Source organism: Trachurus trachurus (assembly GCF_905171665.1).
Source record: "Trachurus trachurus genome assembly, chromosome: 4".
NCBI classification, from domain to species: Eukaryota; Metazoa; Chordata; class Actinopteri; order Carangiformes; family Carangidae; genus Trachurus; species Trachurus trachurus.
The window spans coordinates 22,553,861-22,570,664 of NC_139898.1; the positions used below are offsets into that span (position 1 = coordinate 22,553,861).

The 16,804-nt window shown below is 40.5% G+C and overlaps 1 protein-coding gene across 1 annotated transcript; it reads left to right on the forward strand.

Annotated features, from left to right (window-relative positions):
• The first annotated feature begins 7,036 nt into the window (after positions 1–7,036).
• On the forward strand, positions 7,037–15,341 carry ctdspl3 (CTD (carboxy-terminal domain, RNA polymerase II, polypeptide A) small phosphatase like 3). The gene is made up of 11 exons (XM_083970157.1): positions 7,037–7,285; positions 9,981–10,116; positions 10,230–10,370; positions 11,102–11,216; positions 11,326–11,437; positions 11,603–11,689; positions 12,138–12,200; positions 12,599–12,678; positions 13,861–13,987; positions 14,456–14,551; positions 14,821–15,341. The coding sequence occupies exons 1-11, from the start codon at positions 7,151–7,153 to the stop codon at positions 14,884–14,886; spliced, it is 1,158 nt and encodes a 385-aa protein (XP_083826283.1). The 5' UTR covers positions 7,037–7,150; the 3' UTR covers positions 14,887–15,341.
• Positions 15,342–16,804: the final 1,463 nt, after the last annotated feature.

A 16,804-nucleotide genomic window follows, 5' to 3' on the forward strand; every position in this document is an offset into this window, starting at 1 on the left:
GTCTTAAGTCAGATGCATGCATGTATTCATAGATTTTTAAAAAAGCCCTTCAGGAAACAGGAGAAGTCTTTCCTGTCCAGAATTTACAAGAATGGAGCGTCCGCTAAATCTCTCTAGTCATGGTGACACTCACATGGACAATCAGGTGTCAGAAGATGCAATTATTTCAGCTCATATCTGACGTTTTGTTGCTGTTGTTGTTGCTTTTTTTTTCTTGTATCATAGATTACAGATGCTTTTGTTGTTGTTTTTTTTGTTTTTTTTGTTTCAGCTTTGTGTTTTTGCATGACTTCTGATCCAAGTGCTTCTTATTCTGTGCTGTGACGAGGACGGGGTCCTCTCGAGAGTTGCTCACCATCTATCACGGATAAAACAAGAGAATGTGTTGTGATCCTGTTTTTTTAGATGTTGCTTAATTGGGGCTTTTGGTATTGTCAGATCAGAGGCATTCGTAGCTGCGGCTGAGCGCTTTGCTTTGTGTCTTAGTGTTTTTGCACACTTCACTCACTGCAGTTGGATTTATAACAGGTTAAATCTGCCACAGCGGAGACGCCATGTTACCTCATAAGCAGTTGTGTCTCTGCATTTTGTAGAAGATCAATCATTCAGCTTTTTGAACTTTAACCTATGTTACCTCTCTGGACTGTTGGCTGTTAAAGATTGTTACTCAACTCCCCCCCCACGACCCCGCCCCTACACAAAGCAGCCTCATTCCTACTGACGTTAGGAAGTAAATCAGGCTTTGTATGTGGGTTTTGTTCTGAGGCCTTAACACAGCATGAGATGACCAGAGAGCGAGCAGTACCTCCGTCTAATCAGTTTTTACTGTTCCAGTCAAATATCCCCAGATGGCTGTCGAGGCTTTGATTCTGGACTTGCTTCTCGGTGGGAAATCACCACCAGCTGCTGCACAAACACTGGTCAGTTTCAGAAAGCACTCTTTAGACTCAACTCCCCTTCAAACACACAAACATCAAATCATTTTACGTGATAGCAAAAACCCCTAAAATAAATTATTTGTTTTCTCCTTAGAAATGAAAAGAAGAGCTTTAGTTGGATTTTATAAATCTTAATGAGACATCTTACTGAGACAGAGAATCATAGTTATTTTCACGATGAAGTTCAATGTTACTATAGTGACAAATATATAACAACAAATATAACAACAGGAACTTGGAACACAAAACTTTTTTTTTTTTTTTTTTAGTTTGTGACCCCAGATTTACAAGTCCACCCACTTTAATGTAATGTAAACCACCCAACACCACCTATAGGCAAGAAATGTAACAGCAGCAGCAGCAGTTCTGTGTCTCTATGTGCCTAAAGTTTTAGAGCTGTCGTCTAAAATATCCAATAATCAAAGGCAGGAAAACACATCATTAATAAATGTAACTCAGTCCCGTGGTTGTACGACACCAAACACCAACCAAGTGTTTAATGTATTTAATTCACAACAACATATGCAAAACAAACAGACCCCAAACATTAGCTCTACAAAGAAGAGGCTGTTGTGACTTGTTGCCTGCAGGTGGCACAGTTGTCTAAACTGTGACAGCTGGTACTGTACCCGACCTGCAGCTGGTGCGGCTCAGACTGGCTTTCAGTGCAGCTGCAGCTCTGAAACTTGCTGCTGCTGCTGCGACTCCACAACAGTTTTTGCATCAGTGGCACCGTATGTTCTCGTTCATACGGCAGGGAGTTCGAGCGAATGCTGGCTCGATCTACGATGATATCTATGCCAAGCAGCAAAAACCTAGATAAAAGTTTCCTCCTCCTCCTCCTCCTGCCGCTGCATTGTGTCTGCGGGTATGAGTCTTAGCATTTCTTAAAAGCAGCAGCTCTTTGGCTCCGACCACAGAGGTTTATTTCAAGCAATGAATTTGGTTTTTTTAAGTTTGCGAAGCATTTGCAGAACTGAAACTCCCAGTTTATGCAAGATTAGAGCTTTCTGCCAGGAGCCTTATGTAGGTGAGAGACAACAGAAAACTAGGTTAATCCTTTTTTTTTTTTAATTCATTTGTGAGCAGCTTGTTCCAGATCTGTGGAGAACAGAACAAACAGATGTTGACATGACAAATTTAGTTATTTAATGAAGGCATTTATGCATCTGTGACGTATGTGATGGAGTCTGATGTAAATATTCACAATCTTATCGGCTTAGATCTGTGTCAGAGGAATTCAGAGCATCTCTGCAGTGAAGATGTGCCTTCTGATGCTACCCTGTTGTGGACACGTAATATGAGTCAGTACAGACACACTATGACTTATCTGTCTTCTTGGCATTTGACATATGCATTGATTTGTTATTTATCCAAAACATTATGCATTGAAGCTACTTCCACAAATATCAGTGAAAATTACATCTTTTTTTTTTTTTATCCTGGCTCTTGCAGTTTTGGCACCAACAATCTTCAAACCACTTATTGTGCTGCAGTTTAGACTCATTTGTCAGTCTGTTGACCGTTTTGGTAAATTATTATAAATTAACTGTGAAAACCAATCATCTATAAATATTTAGACCCTTAGGCTGGAGATGGTGGACTTAATTTTACACCTCTAATCCTCATGAATACTGTCACAGACATACAGTTAAATACCTTTTTAGATTAACCATGTGAAACTATGTGATTTAGGATTTAGCCAACGTCTTATTTATGTGTTTGTTTAAACTCAGAATTAAGCTTCAAAATGAATTTTTCAGCTCCAGGAAACAGGAACCTTAATTAGTCAGAGAGTAGTTATTACTTGTTTTTACAATTTCTTTGGAGTTTTTTGCTCACAAATATGATACATAAGATAGTATCATAATTTCTATAGTAACATTATTTATGAAAAGGTCAGATTCTTGTTTCTAACGCCTTTGTAGGATTGTATGGTCTCTACAGTAATTGTATACATGCTATACAGACCTATAGGTGCAATACACAGATCACAGCTGTGAAAAAATAGGAAAGAAATCACTTTCAATCAATTTTTCTTTAAGTTATAAGACGTCTCTCACTCAGATTTCTCCGTTTGATCAGAAGCTGCTGTAAATTTCAGGTATTACAGTGTTAAATGATGTATTCGATCGTTTTAGTTCAGGTTTTTTACACAGAGAGCCCTGTATTTGTCTCCGTCTCTGTCTCCTCGTGAGTAGCAGATGTCACAGTTGCTGGTAATGGCTGACAATCAAATAGAGAGACATGCTGTGGCTGAAAGCTTTGGTTTGGAGGGGGGAAGGCTGCTGGAGAAAGCGAAATTCAATCAATCCCGATCTAAAGGATCAACATAGCTTCTTTAGATTTGACCCTGTGACCTTTTAGCCACTCGAGCACCTGCCCCCCCACCCCCCCCCCCCCCCCCCCCCCCCACTGGATCCATGTTTATCGTATATCTATTGACTGGCCCTGCGAGATATTTGCATTTGAACAGCGGATGTACTGCAGCTCTCTGTGTGTGTCCTTGTGCACGGCAGCATCTTCAGGGACGGCTGGCATGTTTTTAATCGTGTGGCAGCGACAATCAGGGGACATTCAGACAACACTGTATACCTCCAAATACTTTGACATCCCTTCAACCTCAATCGAGCCCTAATTTCTACCTCAAAGACTTCAGGCTTTGGCAGATTTCCTCACTTCAGGCAGGAAAACCGACCAAAAATGTTTTTGATGCTGGCTTATGAAGAGTTCGGTTTGACTATGAAAGAGATTGTTAAAACCACAGACAATCAGATTACAGCCAAAATGCAACTCCCACCTTGAATTGATAGCCATTTTAAAGAGAGGAGGGGGATCAGTGATGTCAGTGCTGATGAGAGGCAGCCTCCCCTGTACTAATAGCTCCCCCCAGTGGACTTTTTTTGTTACGACGACGCAATAAATCTAGATTTTCTAGATGGAAAAACTTAAAAGGTTTGATTGAAGGCTGCAGAGGCATTCGCTTTGGCCATTTATGGCCAAAAAGAAATGTTTCCAGTGTTCATTCCTGAATTTCCTCCCAGTGTTTCCAGATTTTGCTTCGTGTTGAGGTGAAATAGCCTTTAGATCATCATGAAACACTTTAATAATCAGTCGTCTGAGTAGCTCTTCAGGGTATTTGAATTAAGAATTAATTCACATATTTGAAAAGAAAGAAAAAATACAATCAGTAAACAAATTCATAATCAATCAATCAACCTTTCTTGTCTGTTTCTCTGTGTCTGTGGTCATAAGATTTAGACACTTTGCATCCACAGTTCTCGGCTTTATTTAATTTAATTTAATTTAATTTTGTATTTGTCAAAGTTACATTATTGTTGTGTGGTAATGCAGTTTAAAAGCTTGGATTGATTTCTCAAAGTCTGCTTGTGTGATGCATTCATGTGCTGCTGTACAGATCGAAGCAGTGACTTAGCAGGACTAATTTTCATACTTAGTGTGTTGTTGTCTTGACTTTGCTTTCCTGACAGTATAAAGGAATAAATGTTGTGCTGCTCTGAAAGTCTCAGCCATCGGAGCAAGAAAAAAACCCCTCTCTTTTGGAAATGTCGTAAAACTTTCAGGTGTTTTGTCTTGAAACGTTGCTGCTTTTACTCCCAACTGAGCTGTAGCTAAAATAACCTCTTGAAAACTTACCAGGTCCAGAGCGTCTTGCATGGAATAACGACTCAGACTCCTGTTCCCACATGCTGCCGACATGGAAATTTTTTTTGCCGGAACATTTACGGGTTAAAGGTGCATGTGGTTTTCTTTTGGGGGTGGGGGCGGGGCTGGGGGCGGGGGGTTTGACTGGACTTCACCACTGACTTTACCTCCATCAGGTGAACTGTGGAGAAGGGAAAAACAATGATGAGAAAATAACAAGATGCCTTCTGCTGTGACAATTGTATGAATTAACCTGTATTACTAAGATTCATTAAATAGATTATTTCTGAAATATGGCTTATTAGGGCTTTTTTTTTTTTTGCTCTTTGCCTTTGTTTTGTTTTGGATATGCTGTAGCAACCCCCCAGCACACAGAGATTACATGTAGAGCAGATTTTTATTAATATAGTGATTATAATGTGATTACTTTTAGGGAAGCATGTGATGTGATGTGTGTGCGCTTGGGTTTCACGTGCGTCTTTGCGTCAACTTTTCAGAACTGAAACAAGGCTCTGTCTCTTGTCTCTTACAACTTCTTCTCAGGAAAATCTACCTCTGCCTCCAGTTTGATGCATTTAACCCAGTGAGGGCTCAAGTTACAGTGTAGTGGGTACATGAAGAGGGCGTGAGGGCTAACGCCAGGGTCCGAAATGAACTCCAAACACAGTTCCCTGATAGTACACATGAGATTGTATTTCTGTGGTGTATTGATAGCATTATAGTGGCTGGATATGAATATACGAATGGATATTCTTTGCAGGTATTTTTTCACCCTGGTTGGTGAATATATAAACGTTCATTTTGGACACCGAGGTGGCTTCCTCTCCGTCTCTCTGCTTCTCTCTCTGTGTTACAGGGTCGTAACACTTCTGCTGTTTAGTTTATTTGAGCGCCAACAACAGGGAACCTCCAGCTCAATACTACTACTAGTGCTACAACAAGTAGCACCACTGTTAGTACTGCAAGTCGTTTTTCAGTCTGTTCTATCAATGTGTGCTTATTCCTCCTTTTTCTATAAATGATTACATTTTTTTTTTTTTTTGATGAATGGGATGTTTCCCGGTAACCACAGTAACAGTGAAGTGGCGGCGGGCAATGCAACTATTTTCATTTTGTTTTTTGTTTTTTTGAAGGGTGAAGAGCTATTCTTGCCTATTTACTCAGTATGTGTTTGTGTGAATACTTTTATTTTGAATCTGAAATTAATAAAATATCACCTTTCTTAAATGTCAGCAGAGGTTTGGATGTTTTTTTGTTTTTGTTTCTTTTAGTTAGCAAACCTGTTATGGTATATTTGTATAATTTAAAAAGTGATGTTCCTTCCCATTTATCTAAGTTTATCATTAAAATGTGGACATTATGCACATTGATGTGGCCTCCACCCACTCCAGGTGTCACATCAGTCTTTTAAGAAAGTACGTTGGTTGGTTATCTCATTAAAAAATGACAAACTCCCCACTAAGCAGCACAGTTTTTTTTTTTAAACTACAAAATTGTAATTATACTTATTTGTAAATGCATCAAAAAGATTCAGTATTATGTTATTGCCTGACAGATGTTATCATTGCTGATGACAGAAAACCTACCGGTAGTACAGTCCAGTTTTTCCCACCAAAGTTTACCACATCTTCTTATCTAGTTTTCTGATTGATCATATTCTTGTGACCACTCAACACCAATCAGGCTAACCATCATACACCATGACCACATACTATCAAATTTAAATTATAATGTCTTAATGATTCAACAGCTTAATTAAATTAGATACAGGTAGAGAGGTGTATCTTCCAGCAACTTGCGGCTGAATCAGAAGCCACTCACTTTAAAGGCAGCAAAATCAGAGGAGGAAAAAATGGGGAAAAAAACAGAAAACACAAAAACAGATGTTCCTCGTGTCTTCATCTGAATCCTAGATCAGTTACAGCAAATAAAATGTTGAGCATAAGTCATTCCCCAGTAATAAAAATAATGTTTTGGTTATGCTCTTGAGCCATAGTTTACTTTATCCTATATTAAAATATTCCCAAATAATCTTAAAGCTTTTTCAGTATTAGACTGACAGCCACCATAAAACTATTAATTTATTTATTTTCCCAGACATGCAATTGAATTTAAACAGGTTTTGAGGGTAAATATCTTTTTAAAATAATGTGTCTGTGTTGCTCCAGAATAACTGAGCACTCTCCTCCTGCCTTATATAATCATACACAGCCATAAACACTATCAGCTCTGCTACTGCAACGTGACCGGCGTCTCACGTTGACGCTGGAGTTTTCTTAAGCACCGCCCAATAACAGCGTCCGCAGTGGTGAACCTATCGCACCCCGGCAGATTTAAAACATGGATGTATTCACGGAGTGATTCGAGAATCGACGGGGCTGAGCGAGGCGGGCGGAGCTACACCGACTCCCGGCCAGTTAGTACTGAATACAACCTGGTGGTGGTGGTGGAGAAGACAGGCAGAAAGAAAAGAAGAGCATTTAACCCCCGAGAGGAGAGGAGTTTGTGTGTTTAGATGTGTACAAGACCCACATGAAGAAGGAAAAATGAGACTCAGGTCTCAGAAAACGGTCTCCTGTTGCCCGGAGACGCCCCGCAGAGAAACCCGCCGCCGGTCCATCAAAGCGACGCCGAGAGGAGGAAGGCGGCCATCGGAGACCGAGAGCCCGCTACAGATCCAGGTAGAGAAATAAACTCATCTTTTTTACCACGTCCAGTCTCAACACCCTATTGTCATTGCAGCTCTTTAAGTTTTTAATTAACCCTTTAAGTGTCTTGTTGTGGTATCGCCAGTCTTCGTCGTGTTTTAGTCACGGACGGTTAGTTTTCAGCCGTTGAGGTGTTAGCTCCCACGGTTAGCCTAATGCTAAAGCCTCCATTGTTTTGTTATGGGGACAGCTCGGGCTAACGTTAGCCTGTCGTTGTTGTGATCTGGCCGTGTCTGGACGGCAGGTGGAGATCTTTCTCACTTTAGATGCTCGTCCTTTCCTCAGCATCTGAAACGGCTGAGAGGTTGTAACTGTAAGTTAGTTATTAAGAAGAGGAATATAATATTAGTTGTTTCCTTTCTATGGATGATCCCCAGGGCTCCAGACTTTTCTTACTCCGGTTTGCGTAACGTAGCTTCACATAAAAGGCGTAAGTTGACGTTACAACAAGTTAAGAAATAGACAATGAGGTAGTGCCATGGAAATAACAAAATAAATGCTGGATAGTCATTTGTATGAGATATGAATGATGTGTGTAACAGTTACATACAATGTACATTTTCTGCTTCATGTGATTGGCTCTGTCCTTCCTGTTATCATTATCACTTACTTAAACTACTCGTGCTGTTTGTTATTCCTCTATATTGTATTTCTTTACTCAAATGTTGATAATGATGTTATTTCATTCATCATAATTTGCACCTCTGTTACTCAGTAGCTAATGTTTTCTGGTCCACAGCTTTAGGGGGGTGGGGTGGGGTGGGGTGGGGGTTGTTGTGTCTATCCTAAATGTGTAACCTTATCCTGACCCTGACAACGGAAGGAGGGGTGGAGGGTTGCCGCAGGAAACACACTTGTAATGGGAGGCATTGAGACACAATTTGCTGATTTTCTCTAAACACTTTGCGTTGTTAAACACTAGCTAGTCCCTACTCTGCAGTGCACAACTCCTCAGACAGGTTTGTGTGATATAAGTGGTTTGAATGTAAGATTTACATCAACCGAAAACAAATTATTTAATGTGCCCAGACCCGATTGGAGACTGCATATAGGAAATGGTGCATTCAGTCAGTGTATGTTTTCCAGCTCTGCCACTGTTTAGGGCTTCATCTTCATCATCACCATATGAGGTTGTGACGTTGAGAATATATAGAGCATGTGACGTGGAGAGGATTACACCAGTTACATGTGAGAGAGGGTCCCAGTTAAAAGTAGGTCACCAGGACACATGTATGCAGACTGTTTACACACTGACATGAGCCATATATACTTGCTCTGAATGGTGGATTTGATTAATGTCTTGCAGTCACATTTTCCTTAAATGAGACTATTGCAGACATTTATTTCTTTTCATTCAACCTTTATTTTAACAGGGATGTGTCCATTGAGAGCAAGCTCTCTTTTTCAAGGATGTCCTGCAATTGAGCACAAGATCACAACACATCAATGCAACACACGAGTACAGAAATATAAAGTGCCAAATGTAATAGACAGCACGACTAAGAATAGTAAGAACAAGGCTGAATACTCGGGACTGCAACATTAAGTAGAGCTTTGAAAGCCTCTATGAAATGAGTTCATTTAGTTTCATTGAGTCCTGTGGGCTATTCCAGCGGTACGGTGCGCGACGCGCGTAGAAGGTAAAGGCGGTCTTTCCAAGATTGGTGTTTACATGAGGAATGCTCAGACTGAAATGGGACTGTGAGTGTGTATGGAGTCCAGTGAAGCGGAGATTTAAAAGTGAGGTTAGTGTTACTTGGTTCAAGTTCAAGGTCACATTTATCTATATAGCACAGTTAAAAAGACCTGTGACAGTCGTCCAAAGTGCTTCACAGAGCAGAGACAGAAACAAAAACAATGCATGTGCAAGAAACAAGATGACATGCGTACCATCACACATTCTCACACACAGATGTACATATACCTATACGGACATATGCGCATACATACACATACGCAAACACAAACATGCGAAGCTACAGTAGACAACAGTGCACATAGATATTTAAACAAAACTAGCCAGGATTGGTAACGCATACTAAAAGTGACGTTGAATATGATGGTAGCCTCCCAAGAAGGGTCCTATAGATAAAAAAAAAAAAAACAGTGCTGGTCTCTGCGGGTATCAAGACCCTTTTAAGTCCTTTGTCTTTTATGTGTCTGTTTTGCATTTCAATAATGGCCGGATCACAAGCTGTGGTAAATCGTGGCTGTCCTGGACAAAAGAGCTGCTCCACCTTCAGGCAACGTTTGAGGTGGCGTTCGGTGTTTTGGTCTGAAAACATCCAAACCATCACACTTGTAGTTTTCACGAGTTAATCACAGTATGAAACGAGACATTAGTGTGATTTGAATTATCCCCCAGCAGGGACATGGAAACTCAAACTAACAGCTGCAAATGGTTTTAAAATGGTTTTTGGTTCGATGGAGCTTGAATGTTTTTTTGTTTCTTGTTTTTCTGTGTAAAAAACCCTGTGAATATAAAGTGACTAACACTATAACCCCTCTATAAACATCCACAGCCTATTACCGTATATTAGCTTGGTTGTGCAATAAATCTTGTCTTAATTTTGAATAGATGTTTTAGTATCTCAATTTGACATTCAAACATATTTATGGGAATCAACTTTACTGTCTTAACTGTGTTTTTTTTATTTTTACCCTCTAGGCTGAAGAGCCTTTGGATAAAGAGCCTTTGGATAATTTGGACCACTCAGATGATGAAGTTCCCACAATGACGCGGCGACCACTGCCTCGCGGCCGGCCCAGGAAGAGAGCCCTCGCTGTCAGTGACAGAGAATCAGGTACGTGTGGCAGCAGATACTTCTTCTGTCAAATGAAACCATTTTTTAAACATTCACCATCGCTTTGTTTCCTGTTCTTGTGTTTTCTGACCGATTGTCTTCCTGTGGTCTAGATTTAGCCTTCAAGACTCCGATCAGGCCGATCATGCGCCATGAGCGCATACTGTCAGAGCTCGGCCCAGCGTCTCCCTGCAACTCAACAGCCAGGAACATCTACTCGCCCATCGTGCGTTTCCTCTCGCCCAGCAAAGAGAGTGAGTGCAGCCACAGTCACCGACACGTTAAACAGTCTGTACTGCAGAGATGCACCCAACACTTTCACCCACTCTGGAAGAGGTCCATCTCGTTTCAGCTTGTTTTCTTTACCTACGATGAAAGTGACTGGTGATGTAAACACACACTCAACCACATCATAAATGTGCCAGTGTCTTTCTGGTGGCTTGTGGTAAAAATCCAACCCTCACTCCATTAAATGGAAATAGAGCGGCTTCTCTTGAACTGCTCGTCAGACATTAATGTGGTGAGCCAGCAGTTGGTATTTATTTCTTTGGGCTCATTGTCCCTTTTTTTTTTATAAGATCCAGCATGAGTCATTGTGAGAAAGTTGCTGTCATCCTGAAAACAATATTGATCCTGTAAACCGCTTTTGTAAATGACTCTTACTGTTTTGTGAGGCTCCAAAACCCTTTGGTCATTGCTTTAACCACAATGACATTTTGGCGTGTTTATTGTTGATAGCAAAGCATCTATTAACACAGCAAACAACTAGTACTCCAGAGCATGAGGTCGTATAAGTACATGAAGTTTAAACTTGTGTTGATTTCACATTCTCTTTCTTTTGCACTGGTGCAGAGCTTTTGTTAATTCAAGACAAATCTCATTCAAGTGTTACACAAAGCTAAAGTATCAAGTTTCCATGCTTGCTCAGAGATTAAACGTCTTGTGTTTCTTATAGTTTTATGTGTTGTTGTTTTTTCCTGTCTAGATATGAAGTGCCCTGGCACTGGGAGTAATGTGTTGATGAGCCCAGAACAAGGTGTGTTTGGTTATGGCTCTATTGATCTTCTGGCTGGAGACGAGGATGATGACGTCTTCAATCCGTGAGTACATGCGTCGGTGTCTTTCTACCACACAACTGGTTATGTTCATTTGTCTGTAATTCTCCTGGTTTCTGTTTCTGAGAGAATTATTATTTGTTTTTTCTTCCAGATTCACCTTCATCAAGAACATACCGTCACAGTCTCAGCATTCCCGACCCCGACTTAGAGATATTCCCCCTAAGACCAGGAGCACTCCGGAGGCCACGCTGGTGGTCGACCTGGTGAGGTTACAATCTCATGCCTCTCTCAGTATGAAACACACAGGCACAGTTAGCTAACTGTAACAACAACAGTCTCCTTCTTACTAGTTTTCACTGTGTAAACGGCCGTTGTCCACGGTGGCACATCAAAAAATTAACACGTGTTGGATTGATCTGTCCCCTCAGGAGGAGACCCTGATGTTCAGCTCCCTGAACGTGATCGAGGACGCAGAGTTCACCTTCCACACAGCTTTCCAGGACCATCAGTACAAGGTCACCACTGACTGCTCTTTAAAGTTTAATTACACTTAGCTACTTATTGGCCGTCTCTGGGAAGTCATTGACTAAATCCTTAAAAAAAAAAAACTAATGTAATATTTAACATGGCTTCATCTCAGCTCTCATAACACAGAGGTATTAGTAATGTGTTTTATCTTTAGTGTTATTAATGTGCAGGCTTTAGTATTAACCAAAAACAGCAACATGAGCTGAGATGTTAAGATAGAGTTGATTTGCTATTTGTACATAGGAATTCTTGTGCAGCGGACACTCAGAGTACAAACGTAATTTGAGTAAGGATATGTTACGCAGGTGCACACAATTATATAAAAAAGACAATAAATACAGTAAATAGAAATAAATATCAAATAGATACGTTTAGATTTAATAAGAAACCTGAGAATATGTGTTCACTTTGTTCATTTACCCCTCCGTCTCACAGGTGCACATGGTCCTACGACCACACGTGAGAGAGTTTCTGCAGTCCATGGCAAAAGTCTACGAGGTACGTGTTAATTATTTTAGTTAGTCTGATATGAAATGAATAGTCAGGTCGTGTGTTGGAACAGTTGTCTGTGGATCAGTGCTGTCTGTTTGTTTTCAGTGATATTCACTGAGAAAAGTTTCCTTCTGCAAAGTTTGAACTTCAGATATTGCAGGCTTATCTGATGATTCAGATTTCCAGAACCGGTTCTCTTCATCTTTACACACAGACACCGATTTCACGCCTCCTCCTTTTATTTTATTTTATTTTATTTAATCCAACCATCTGAATTCCACTTACTTTCTTTTGTATATGAAAACAAATTTAGCAACACGTAGTAGGTCACACGATGTTCTGATGCCCATTGAGTCCTGCTTCATGCGGAATCACTTCCAGCTGCTGTTTGTGTTCTGTTCCAGCTGTTTGTTTACACATGTGCAAAGAAGGAATATGCCGAGAAGATACTGGACGTCCTGGACCCACAGAGGAAACTGTTTCGGTATGTCGCCGTCCACTTGTGTTCCATAAACTCTGTCCTCAACCGCAGAGACGCACGCTGTGACACATTTATCAGATCGAACTCAGTCAGTGATTACTACGACTGTTGCTGACTGACCGTCTGTGACCAGTGGGCCGACTCCTGGACACTCTGCTCAGGAGCGTCCAGTGGTCTTTTGGCGATGGGACCATTGGTTATTTGCTCACAGCGTTTGCGTGTGACAGTAAAGGGATTCAGTTCTGTCATCCAGGGTGATGAACCTACTGCTATGACTATAGGGATTATGGCAATGGGCCAATTTGCCAAAATGTTGGACTATGCCTTTAAGGTTCTTGTTCTCCATTTTGAATAAACTATAGACAATTTCAGAAATACTCAAACTAGCACCTAGGACCATCCCATGCTCACTGAGATCACATTTTTCCCCACAGTCTGCCACATATAAGCAATGTTGTGGAGATATAGAGTGGGACTGATACAGAACCAAAGTCCCCCAACCCAAATTCTGCATGAAATGTAGAAAAATCTTTGTCTTTGTCCTCAAACTGTTCACTACAGCCCCCACACTGCGACACAGCCTGAAATCTAAAGTTTGCATTTACAGCGAGGCTGCACCACATACAAAAACTCAACTCATCTCAAAACATCATGTGGTGATTATATATGCAGATATTGCAATTTCAGTTGGAGTACTTTTCATTTTCACTTCGAAATGACAAAAATGATGTTTTCATTTTGTTGGTCTTGCACCACACAAACATGTCAGTTTACGTCTTGATAAAATGTAATTTGTTGGCCAGAGCAACACCAGCACACAGTTTACCTCATCGGAAAAAAATGCAGTTCCCGCGATTTGGATATTCCCATGTTGAGATTTTGAGATTGTGATTGTGATTAATTTATTGTGCTGTCTTTTTACGCTATTAATTTATTGTGCTGTCTTTAGGTGTATCAAAAATATTGCAAATGATTTTCACTGTTTTAATTAGGTTTGATTTATACAGAGGTAAACAGGAATTACAGAAAAAGTAAAGATACGCTGAAACAAATCAGCTTTGAATGGCAGTGTGCTGTTTTCTTGTGTGCACCAACTACTTTATATATTTCAAAATCAAACTTCCTTCACAGAAACAAGTGTGAATGTTTTTAACAATCTACTGTTTTTTTTTTCCCTCCTCGCAGACACCGCCTGTACCAGGACGACTGCGTCTGCGTCCTCGGCCACTACATCAAAGATCTCAGCCTCCTGGGGAGAGATCTCACCAAGACGGTGGTTCTGGACAACGCACCACACACATACCCGTACCATGTAAGTCACAACTGTGGAGCTGTAGTTTTACATGTCGGCTTAAAATCTAATGCTGTGTCTGCGATTCCGTTGGTGGTAGTTAGTCGTTTTTTGTTGTTCTTAGCAAATCCCATTAAAAAATTCACTCAGAGCTTGAACCCACTGATTCAAACTGAAGATATGAATGTTAAAAATAAATGAATAAATAAAAATTAAAGGTTTTCCGGAGAGGACGTCAGACTGACTGATACTCCAGCAGGGTGGTTTTGTTTTGACTGTGGATGTGTTTTCATTTTATTCGATAACAGTGGTGCTCCATATTCACTGTTAGCTGGAGTCTTTTACTCTAATTGTTGATATAACAAAAACATGTAATATCACCAAACCTAAATAGTGGAATTAATCCACGTTGTTTTGCCACTGATGGTGTTTTCTCAAATTCTGCACAATGCAGAGTGTTTTAACTCTTGTTGTTGGTTGTTTTCACAGCTGATGAACACGATTCCCATCAAGAGCTGGTCGGGAGAGTCTGAGGACAGAGAGCTCCACAAGCTCATCCCTTACATGGAGAAGCTGTCGGCAGCGGTACGTCTCTGTCTCTTATCGTACAGCGCATGTTTGCTTCCATGTTTGTTTCACACCTGGTTAGCAGCAGAAATTGTCTGCATCATCTCACAGATAAGAGCTACTACCCGCAGCCGCTCGGCCGCGGCCTCTTCCGAGTTTAAACCAGGCGATTCAGTTCAGAATAAAACAGCTGGTTATCTGCAGCAGCATCTGCCCCGCTTTGCCTTCTTTTTCCCTCCCCCGGCGTCACTGCCCCGGTCTGAATATCTCCCGCTGTGTTTTTTCAGGAGGATTTTCGGGAGGTGCTGAAGAAGAGGAAGGATCACTTCCACAGGCTGCTGTCAGAGGACTGACAGGACTCTCCCCTACCTCGTCCCTCACTTTAACTACTTCACCTGACTTTCACAGCTCATGTTTGCTTTCTGTTTTTTGCTTTGGCTTAAAAAAAAAAAAAGAAGAAAAGAAAAAATCCAGTTGGAATCGACCAACCTGAAGCCCGTCGTCTTGTCGTGGACCTGCTTTACCCTCCTCCATCCTCCCTGACGTCTTAAAAGGCCGGCTCATTGGTATTTCAAACATGCTGCTGGTCGTTCATCACCCAAACCCCCTTTTTCTCCCAGACTCATTCCACAGGGCAGAAAACTGCTCCCCAGTGTTTGTTTGTGTGTATTGACATGACAAAAACTTGAAATATTTTGTTTATAGTCATAATCCTTTATTTATTAATTATATTGCTAAACAACAGCCATTATCTCTGTATATTTTAGATATGCTTTTTTTTAATGCAATAAAACTAACCCTGATCATAAATGGGGAAAATAAAAGCACCTCTGTTTGTCGTTGGGACTTCACTTTGACCAGATTGTGTGTCTTGTGTGTGTGTGTGTGTGTGTGTGTTGTGTTTCAGCTCTGTGGCCTGATGCCGAGTTAAGCGCTGTAGCACTGGAGTGTGTGAGATGAGTGATGTGTCATGAAAGCTGCTGCAGAGGAGGAGGAGGAGCAGGAGGTTAAAGTGAACAGCTGTTAATGCCGTCAGTGAGGTAACAGTGACACAACAGAATCAAACTTCACGTCTGTGTCATCCTCTGTTAAAAATAACAACAAAATACAAATTTATACACTGCTCACCTCTGGTCCTGGTGTATTTTATCAGATTGATGATTTTAAGTGTTTTTATCTGTTTGGTTTCTGGTTTCTCCTCCGTGGTGTCAATACTTTGGTGTTAACTGCTGGATTCTTTTGATTTCTGGAAAGAGAGAGAAAGAGAGAAAAAACATTCCTGCTGTTCAAACAGAGCTCATCACTTCCTGTGCAGCAGGAAAGAAGCAAAAAGTTCAGAGGAGCCAATGGAAAGAGTTTGTGAAATATGGTGGAATTACTGTTGTTGTAAAAAAGCAGTGAGAGGTCGAGTGAAACTGTGTTAATGTTGGAGCATGGTCACACATTTTATAACACATATTTTCAGATTGTTGTCACCACAGTGGGATATTGATTTGTCTACGGAGCAGCAGGTTTACTACGAGCAGATGAAAAATAGAAAGTTAAAAGTGTAGCTGAGGAAAAGTTTTAAAATCTATTAATAGCATTTGATGGTTTTGAAGGAAAATTGCGACTGAAGTTAAGATCTGAAACTGTGTGACGCGTCTGTAAATTCCTGTTTATTTCCAGATAAGTTCGAGTGTCGCATTTCACCCGAACAAAAACAACCTGGAGACTTTTTATTCAAAGGGGCAGATGAACTAAACATGTGTACGACGAACAAACAACTCGGCATTAACGGGAAAGAGTTGAGTTTCCGATAACAAAAGAGTGATAAATAAATATTAACTGGGGTTTCAAAATGGAACAACAACACCCTGAATAGAAATTCATCTGGAAATCAACAATAACGTCGACACAATAATGAACTGAACTAACTAAAATTACAGTGTCAGAGCTTTTTCTCTATTTTCCCCTCTAATAAAACCATAAAGCTTCTTTCCAGGAAACGTTAAACAATTAGGAAACAACCAGACTGGTAAAACAAAGACTAAAGGGTCAGAATAGACTGAATATACACTGTAATAAAATAACTAAAGTAGATGTTTTAAAGTAGCAAACACAGAGTCAATCAATTATCTGAAAAATGTTGAAGACTGGTAGTCTGTTGATCATTTTACTGATGCTGCATGAGTCATACGTTATGAGCATGTAATAAACTGATATTACTGAGTCAGTGCTGAAGAAAATAAACCACCATAAGAAACTAATTTGGACATATTGGGAGTCTCT